General features: G+C 36.3%; 1 protein-coding gene across 1 annotated transcript in view; it reads left to right on the top strand.

Moving 5' to 3' along the window:
* LOC107729083 (cysteine-rich protein 2-like) overlaps nucleotides 1–6305 on the top strand; it is an 11556-nt gene extending 5251 nt beyond the window's left edge. Inside the window, exons 3-8 of the mRNA XM_016539440.1 lie at nucleotides 2497–2554; nucleotides 3063–3182; nucleotides 3896–3964; nucleotides 4113–4207; nucleotides 4715–4772; nucleotides 6043–6305. Coding sequence (XP_016394926.1) covers nucleotides 2497–2554; nucleotides 3063–3182; nucleotides 3896–3964; nucleotides 4113–4207; nucleotides 4715–4772; nucleotides 6043–6107 — 465 coding nt within the window. The 3' untranslated portion in view covers nucleotides 6108–6305. The remainder of the gene's footprint in view (nucleotides 1–2496; nucleotides 2555–3062; nucleotides 3183–3895; nucleotides 3965–4112; nucleotides 4208–4714; nucleotides 4773–6042) is intronic.
* Nucleotides 6306–9904: the final 3599 nt, after the last annotated feature.

Below are 9904 nucleotides of genomic sequence, written 5' to 3'. Positions count from 1 at the left end.
TCAGGATAGCGCTTACGTGGTGCTGGCACTGGAGGGTGCTCTGGAGGAGCAGGCACAGCAAAGCGCTTTCGAGGAGCCGGCACCGGGGGGGCGCTCTGGAAGGCGCTTACGAGGAGCGGGCACCGGGACTGGAACCGACTCTGGGCCCACATGACCGGATGGCGGGCTTGCCATATTAACGTCTGGCGGGCTTGCCACATTAACATCCGGCAGGCTTGCCTGAGGAACGGCCGGCTTACTTGACTCGGGAACGGCCGGCAGATGGGTCCCGGATCGGAAGCTCTCCAGACACCGGATGACTCCCTCCTTCCAGCCGAGGTTAGTGGTGTCTGGGAGCGCCGCGGGACGATGGTAGGTTATCCCGATCCGGAACAGCGGATGAGGGTTTCTCCCTCGAGGGAGCTGGCGAGGGCGAGCGGCACGAACGCCTTCGTGTAGAGAATCAGGTCGGGGTTTGCCTGAGCCACGGTGATTAACAGCACTCGTTCCTCCATTTGGACGGGGAGAAACGAACGGGAAAACAAAACAAAAAAACTTTTCAAAAAACGAAAAACAAACACGGGTAGAAGGGGTGCCGCTTACTGTCACTTTTGGGGTCTGGAATTCTGTCACGGTCGATGGTAGTGTGAGGAGCGCGGAACGAGGAACCAGGAGTACCAAACAAAGGGATTTATTCTTGTCACAGGGAATCACACGTAGCACGAGGAGAAGACATCAACATACAATTTTATTCGTAGCCTAAATTTTCCCTAAAGACTATACATTTTAAATATGTATATCTAATTAAAACTAATAGCTAAAAATCGCCTTAAAACTCTTAGAGACTCCAAAAAAGAGCACTGACATGTTAACAAGTTCACATTATAATCAAAATTCACACTTTTAAGTTGTTGTTCTAGATAATGATGCAGATAATTCACAGATTCCAGCAAACTGTTATCTGCATGGCAAAGAGCCTTAATGCATCCCAAATATCATAATGATTGTATTGAGTGTGCACTTGTGTACTTTCAGTGTCCTTTGAGTGTACTTCAAATCTTAAAAGTACATTAAAAAAAGGTACTTGCAGATAATATTAATGAAATAAAGGCCACTTAAAGAGAGTACACTTTTATGACTGTTCTCGTTCCTCCCTTTGGACGGGGAGAAACGAACGGGAAAACAAAACAAAAAAACTTTTCAAAAAACGAAAAACAAACACGGGTAGAAGGGGTGCCGCTTACTGTCACTTTTGGGGTCTGGAATTCTGTCACGGTCGATGGTAGTGTGAGGAGCGCGGAACGAGGAACCAGGAGTACCAAACAAAGGGATTTATTCTTGTCACAGGGAATCACACGTAGCACGAGGAGAAGACATCAACATACAATTTTATTCGTAGCCTAAATTTTCCCTAAAGACTATACATTTTAAATATGTATATCTAATTAAAACTAATAGCTAAAAATCGCCTTAAAACTCTTAGAGACTCCAAAAAAGAGCACTGACATGTTAACAAGTTCACATTATAATCAAAATTCACACTTTTAAGTTGTTGTTCTAGATAATGATGCAGATAATTCACAGATTCCAGCAAACTGTTATCTGCATGGCAAAGAGCCTTAATGCATCCCAAATATCATAATGATTGTATTGAGTGTGCACTTGTGTACTTTCAGTGTCCTTTGAGTGTACTTCAAATCTTAAAAGTACATTAAAAAAAGGTACTTGCAGATAATATTAATGAAATAAAGGCCACTTAAAGAGAGTACACTTTTATGACTGTTTCTTAAAACACACTTTTAAAAAAGTGCACATTGTTAAATGTCAAATTAAAAGTTTCGCTTTAAAATACATTTTAAATAATTGTGTTATACTCTTTTGCTTTAAAGAAGTGCACCGATTTATTTGTTTTGACTAACAAAGCCCATGTAAAGTACTTGCTTATAATAACAAGCACTGTGTTATTCGATATTACATTTAAATATATTTTTAAATGTACTAAATTGCAACTTCACCATTACAAATGTGTAAATACAAATATATTTAAATACATGACATACAAGTTTTATTACATTAAGGTATTTTTTAGTTTACCATAAATGCTTGTCACTTCATTTGGCAGTATTGGGCAACCATATTTCAAAGACAATAGAAGTAAATATGAAATTGCATATAAAGTCCTACTTAGTCCAACTAGTTAAACTATAATACATTTTTCATTTAACTGTAAGATTCCACAAAATAAATGTCAGAAAACATGACTTCAATTAGCACTTAAATATATTCTTCTAAAGTGTATTATTTCCATAATAAGACTCTTTTTAAAAGTATACAAAGGTGTAGCCTAATTCTTTTTCACAAGGGCCGGTACAGTTGTTTGCTCTTTAGATGTTGAGAATATTTCATGCTTTAATCTCTGGACAGCATGAGTGTTAATTTTTGATGACAACAGACAAGTAAAACAGGAACTGGATGCCTAATTAATCTCAGTGATGTGCTTTATTCCACTGTTAACAGCATGATGGGAAGCCATACTGCCACAAGCCATGCTATGCTGCCCTCTATGGACCAAAAGGTGCAGTACATCTAGTTAGTGCCTCAGATGCATCTACTCATAATTTGTGGGGCTTGCAGCAAGTAGGACACTCCTTCCTTTGATGCTACAGATTCTTAATGAGACAGACAGCCTGCACAAGAGCAGCTTAAATATCTGATCTTCAGATATGGATTAAAGTGATAGTGCACCCAAAAATGAAAATTCTGTCATCATTTACTCATTTCAAACCTGTATGACTTTTTCTTTTGTGGAAAAAAAGATATGTTAAAGAATGCTGGTAACCGAACAGTTTTGGGTCCTATTGACGTCCATAGTATTGGTTACCAACTTTCTTCAAAATATCAAAAGAAACTCATACAGTTTTGGTACAACATGAGGGTGAGTAAATGATGACAGAATTTTCATTTTGGGGTGCAATATCCCTTTAATGTTATGTGAAGTTAAAGCCTATGTTAAATTCTTACACACTGTGATGTTAAATATAATCAGAAAAGAAGCAACTGTGCTGTCTGTCATATCCCTGTAGGTGTGAATATTAGCGGGGCTGGATCATATGTCTATGACACACCTGTCAATGAAGACACTGCCCCTGTTGCAATGGAAACCAAGGCTGAAGAGAAAAAGGCTACTAGGGGCCCAGTGAAGGGTGAGTTTGTATTACTGTAGACAATAATGCAGAGACTTGATATTACACAACACAGCCTACTGTATTTGTTTGATAGGCCTCTAAATTCTCAACAAAAAATATGTTATATACAATCTACTTCATGACTTGATTGATAGTTTATAGCATAATTCTAAAATTGTCCACCTTCAGGTCATGGTTTGTTTTTGCTGCGATATCTTTAATGATTTTTATAAAATCAGTAAATGTATAAATAGCTTTTATATTGTTAGTAACTGAAGCAAATTTTTCATTCTGACTTAAAGGGATAGTTCACCCAAAAATGAAAATTACATCATCATTTACTCACCCACAAACTGTTCCAAATTTGTATGAGTTTCTTTCTTCTGTTGAGCACGAAAGAAGATATTTTGAAGATTGTGGATAACCAAACAGTTGCTGGCAGACATTGACTTCCATAGTATGGAAAAAATAATAATATGGAAGTTAATGCCAACCAGCAACTGTTTTGTTACCAATAATTTCCATTTTTGGGTGAACTTTCCTTAAATGTATATGTTGGGCTTTACTACACCTTAGCAACCATATAGCAACGCAATTGCGACATTTGCATGTGCTTTCTAGAACCAAGTGGTAATGAATTCTGTATTATATTTTAGGATTATTACATTTATGTTAATGTCATTTAAATGAATGATATTTTTGAGAACAACTGTTTACCTAATATTCTCCAGCTGCAAGCTTCAGTTCGTTTTCTGGTCAGCCGAACATCTGCCCAAGGTGCAACAAAACAGTGTACTTCGGTAAGCACTGACATTCAGACAGTAAAGTTCACCAAATATGGACTTGTGCTGTAACTTGTGTGTTCAGCAGTACCAGGACATACATTAGCATTTCCTGAGGTTGCCTTATGCTTACAGAAGGGCCTGTGTTTCCTTCTTTGTGTTTCAGCTGAAAAGGTCAGTTCCCTGGGTAAAGACTGGCACAGACCCTGTCTGCGCTGTGAGAGGTGCAGCAAGACTCTGGCTCCAGGCAGCCATGCAGAGGTGAGGGACAGAGACAGCATAAAACACTGCAGCCGATCAACTTTCAATTGAAAGACCTGTTGATTCTCATATGACAAAAACAGCCCAAAAATATATAGCAAATTTTAGGTTACTTGTATTTTCTACTGTATTTTGGGCCATTTTTATATATTTTAATCTAAATAATTGATTAATGTGCAAATTATAAAAATACATTTTGACATTCTCTTGCCCCTCAAAGTACATTATGCGATCTCTATGCATTTAAAGGTTTAAACTAAATATATTTTCAGTCTAAAAAAGATATACTTGCTTATATTGTGATGTTCACTACATGTATTTGAAATGTAATTTGGTCCAAAAAAAAAAAAAAGTATCTGCATGTGTGGAATAGAAATGTATTTATCCCCTCTTAGTAATATTATAAAGGTGCAGCTCAAAAATATCTAGATTAAACTGTTGTGCAATTCATCCAGATTTGATTTAATGTGATTTAATAGTGTACATGGGTTCTGTTTTAAACTATAGCACGATGGCCAGCCGTACTGCCATAAACCCTGTTACGCTGTTCTCTTTGGACCAAAAGGTACATTTCCCATTGTTCATTTTCCAATTTCATTATCTTACACATATTAAAGGGGTCATATGATGCAATTTCAAGTTTTTCTTTGTCTTTGGAGTGTTACAAGCTATTTGTGCATATATAAGATCCGTAAAGTTGTAAAGACTAAAGTCTCAAACCCAAAGAGATATTCTTTATAAAAGTTAAGACTCGTCCACACCTTCCTAAAACGCCTCGTTAAAACACGCCCCCACATGTCTACGTCACTGTGTGGGAAGATTTGCATAACACCGCCCAAATGTTCACGCAAAGAAAGAAGGTGTATCTGTAGTATTGTCGCCGCCGCTGCCATGTTGTGGAGACGCTGTGTGTTTCCAAATATGGTAAGGGGCGTAACATTTCCGTCACACGCTTGAGGTATTCGGCCAATCACAATGCACTGGATAGCTGGCCAATCAGAGCACACCGTGCTTTTCAGAACAATGAGCTTTGTAAAAATCAGCGCGTTTCAGAAAGGTGGCGCAGAGAGGAGCAACAATAATGTACGGTATGTCGAAAATAATATATTGTTTGAACCCTTAATCCGCGTAAACATTGGATTACACCAAATATACTAAATAATGATATTTTAGCATTGTCATGACCCCTTTAATTGCAAGTGTCTACTTTAATGTTTCAACTTTCCAATTACATTTATGACAATAAAATATCAAAATATGAGTGAAATAATGTTATATTGTCATTCAGCATAACAGATATATTTATGTAAAACAATATACTTATTCTGACTTGTACTTAAAATATAGAATAAGGAATAAGTGATAATACTACATTTTATTATATTTTTAATGATTAAAATCTTACTGATAAAATACTTGCTGACAAGTGGTTTGAAGGATAGTGTCAAAGATTGGTAAAAAAATTAAAATTAAAAGTAATTAGTATTTTGGGGGCTGCACTGTTATGCTTAAACAGGGTCTTTTGTAATTTAACGATTCTTGTTCTAAATATGCCTCAAAAGTGTTTTTGAACTATTGTTACACTGAATGACATTTTTTCTGTAAATCATACACTCAAAAAATGCTGGGTTGTTTCAACCCAACTTTGGGTTAAAATATAGCTAAAAATGTTTTAAATACAATTTTTAACCCAAAAGTTTGGTTAGTCCATATTTGACCCAAAGTTGGGTTGAAACAACCCAGCATTTTTTAGAGTGTAGTAAACTTTCATTGTTTTGATGCTTGAAATATTCATCTTTGACCCGTGATAATATCATTTCGCTGTTTTTGTTCAGGAGTGAACACTGGAGGTGTTGGCAGTTACATATACGAGGACCCAAATACTGAGAGCCAGTCCTAAGAACCACAACCACACCAGCAGTATTATTAGCAACTGTAGATTCAAGCCTCTTGTCTGCTTCCTTTAACTCCACTTCCTCTCTTTCTTGAGTCTGCACTGATCTTGTTCATCTACAGAGTGCCACTTAATTGTACTAAAATGAGCTAGTATTACTACTTACTAACAGGAATATTTGTTTAGCCTTTTTGCTGTATTTATATATGGTTTATATATTTTTAAGAATGTAGTTAAGATATTGATTTTTTGACTGTGACATCGAATTACAGGTAACACAACAAAATTCTGTTCAGAATGAAACGTTTTTGCCATTAATTCTAACATATGTTTAGTCGTGTAGCACTTTAGCACACTTATTTATTATAGTTTACTGACAGTATATGTTTTCTGAACTTTGGACTTAAGGTCTGTTTATTATGTATTAAAAAAACTTTGTATTTGAAATAAAAAAAAAATACTGTTAAGTGTATTAAATTGTTTTATTTCATTTCACTTTTGGGATGTCTATGTTTGTTTGTTTATTTTCTTCTTAACGCCATTCCAGCATCTATGGCTATATTCATGGCGAGAGTTAATCCATACTCAATGCCAATACATTCACCAATGAAGAAAATTATTCTGAAGCTGGAAACAAATCAATCAATCAATCAATACCAACTCTAAAAAATCAAGCAGAAATTACAAATAATTGTGTTCAGTTAAAAGGAAGGAAATGCAGATGCTGTTATATTACTATAGGCCCTATAATAATATAATTTAATCCCAGATAGCACACGTACATCTGCAAGATGTCTGTTAAAGATCGCTTGATCTGGAAAGCATCTGCTGTGTACAAACATCTGGCAGACGTCTGTAAGATTTCAGTTTTACATACATTCTCAATCCTAAACATCTTAAAGACATCTTCTAAACATCTATTTGACATCTGATAGGAAACGTATCATTATTCATTTGTAAGACGCTTTGGATAAAAACGTCTGCTAAATGACTAAATGTAAATGTAATGTAAATGAAACGTCTTATAGACGTATTGCAGATGAGCAAACACTCTAAAAACCATTGCAGATGCAGACGTCAAATAGACGTCTCTGTGATGTATGTGTGCTATCAGTGATGTGTTGTTGCAGTCTATATATTATTATAACCAAGGCTTAGCCTTCCCCAGGCCACAGGGTCTTGAGGCAAAAATGCCCCTGCACAAACAAATTAAATCTATTATGTCTGTTGCTAACAAAGTGTAAATGAATAGAAAGTGTCGACTGCGCATTAAATTAAGATTTGCTCATGTTGCACCGTATTTCATTTTAGGCGTTTTTACAGTGTTGCGCATTATAACCAATCACACACGATTCTGTTGCGCTTAGGAATGCAATGACCAATCAGAGGCGTTCAGATGAGTCATCGCTGAAACTCATCAGCTTAGTTGAATGCGCGCACGTTTGATGACTGAGGCGTTTCTCAATACCAAGTACGCAAAGTTCGGTAATTCTGCAAATGGAACAGCAGAGTACTTGATAACATCAGTCAGCTCGCCTTGGGTACTCCAGTTATCTTCACTGTTATGTATACAATACGACGAAATATGATATCAAACACAACTGCCTCTTTTCTTTTTCCTTTAAACATATTAATAACCGCAAAAATGTAGTTCAGAGAACGTGCATACATTACAGTGAAACGAAATATATCAAACAGCATTGCCTCTTTTCGGTTTCATTTAAAATATTAATAGCCACAAAAATGTGGTTCACGCAGCGTGTACACTCATTACAATAAAACGAAATGATATCAAACACTTTTCGTTTTCTTAAAAATATAAAACAAAACCCTTTTCGTTTTCAAAATATAAAACATTAATATGTGGCTTAGGTAATGTGCACATATAACGTTACACTGATTATCTTCACTGAATGTATAATAAAATTAAATATGACAAGCACAACTGCCTTTTTTGTTCAATCTCAGTTTTAATGAACAATAATAGCCATTATAAAAGTATATATATAAAGTATAAGACACTTATGTAATAGGAAATAAGACAAAAGCAAACAATTCAGTCAAATGTATGCAACAAGTCCATGCTGTATTATGATTGATAAATAAATAATTTATGAAACATAACTTTATGCTCAGCCAAAACGATATGACCTGGAAGAAATAATTAATTCATGAGACCAAAGATTGCCTGTTAGATTTACCCCAAATTAATTATATCTAATGTTTAACCACTACGGAGACATCAGAGCCAGCGGCAAATGTCAGAAGGACTAGCCGAGGTGAGGCTGCTCTCGGCGGATACATGAGCACTGAGCGCCCGCTGATCGCGTGGATCTCACGCCACCGAAATCGGCGGAGCAAATTTTCAAATAGGCGCTATCTTTATAAATAAACCGCAGATTTGAGTTTTAAACAACTACATTCTCGCCTGAAATACACTTAGAACTGCATTTCATGACACAATAACAGTAATATTTTGAAAACTATGCGGGTTTTCTCCTCCGCCACTAACGCTCGCTGGTTGGTGCGAAAAGCATTCTGGGAAACCTGGCTGCCTCAAGTCACCTCTGGATGCATCCTTGATAAAAGGGGCGGAGCAAGAACACATCCGGGGATTTGAACTGTACTTGGCTAGATGTGAACTTTGAATTGGAACAGTACTTGGGCTACCTACGACTGATGACGTTTCACATGTCCACGAGAACACAAATACAGACAAAGAACGCTCATTGAGAAATGGCTCGAATTCCGCGAATTATCTCATCATACACAATGTACGTATAATGTAAGTAAGGGATTCATTTCGCAGTGTAGACAGCTTCAGTGATTATAACGATAGTTTTGTTTTTTTGAGCGTGCGATAGATCAAATTTAGTGATAATGTCATTTCTGTAGCTACATAATTAACGATTATTAATAGATTAATAGATTATTGTAGATTAATAAACGTTATATAATTATAAATTTCTAATGTTTTAATTAAATTGTAATCACATTAAATACAAATTCAGTCCCACTAAACATATTTTATTAGCCTACATGACACCCATGTCTGGTTCTTGCCTAAAAAGACAGGTTTATGATGTTTGTATTTAATAGATTTGGCTGCTTTTAGCCTTACCCTGAAGTTGGTTCACCCTCCGCCTGTGCTCAGCCTGGATCTTCTTCTTTCTCATTGATGAAGGGCTTTTTTCTAGCTTTGCCCCTAGGAGCCCGTTCAGAACCGTCCTCGATGTGCGCTTCACCCCAGCTGCCGTTTGCCTTTCTTTTATAGGCCACTTGCACCGTTGCCAACTCTCGCGAGACAAATAAGCAACCGCAGCTTCAAATACAAGCCCAAAACAAGCCCAATATTTTTTGGTAATTTATTATCATCAATATTATTTATTATCAATTATTTATTACCAATAAATGAGCCCGCAACATATTAAACTGAAACTACCCTTAAAAATCAGCAAACTGCAACAAAGCAGGAACAAAACTAATCTCCAATCACATGTGAGCAGAATAGGATTGGAGAGATTGAAAAGGAGAAAAACAGAAGAGCTTCAAAGGGGAGCTGTAACATAGCCACATATTTATAGCCTACTAAAATATTGGCTATTCGAACCAAATCTACTCTTAGTATTAGTATAGGCCTACTTTTTTTATTTTTTTATTTTTTTTATACAGCCCGTGATAATTAATACATTACAAAAACATTGTAAAATTAAAAATTTGGCTACCTTATAAAGGAAAAAAGTCATCCCACTCTACGTCTATACTATCATCGCTTGGATTACAGCGTCACGCGCCTTCTTTTT

The sequence above is a fragment of the Sinocyclocheilus rhinocerous genome, unplaced genomic scaffold, assembly GCF_001515625.1.
Source record: "Sinocyclocheilus rhinocerous isolate Xijiao unplaced genomic scaffold, SAMN03320098_v1.1 scaffold788, whole genome shotgun sequence".
NCBI classification, from domain to species: domain Eukaryota; kingdom Metazoa; phylum Chordata; class Actinopteri; order Cypriniformes; family Cyprinidae; genus Sinocyclocheilus; species Sinocyclocheilus rhinocerous.
Note: the sequence above shows the minus strand (reverse complement) of the source record. Positions and strands in the feature narration are given on the sequence as shown.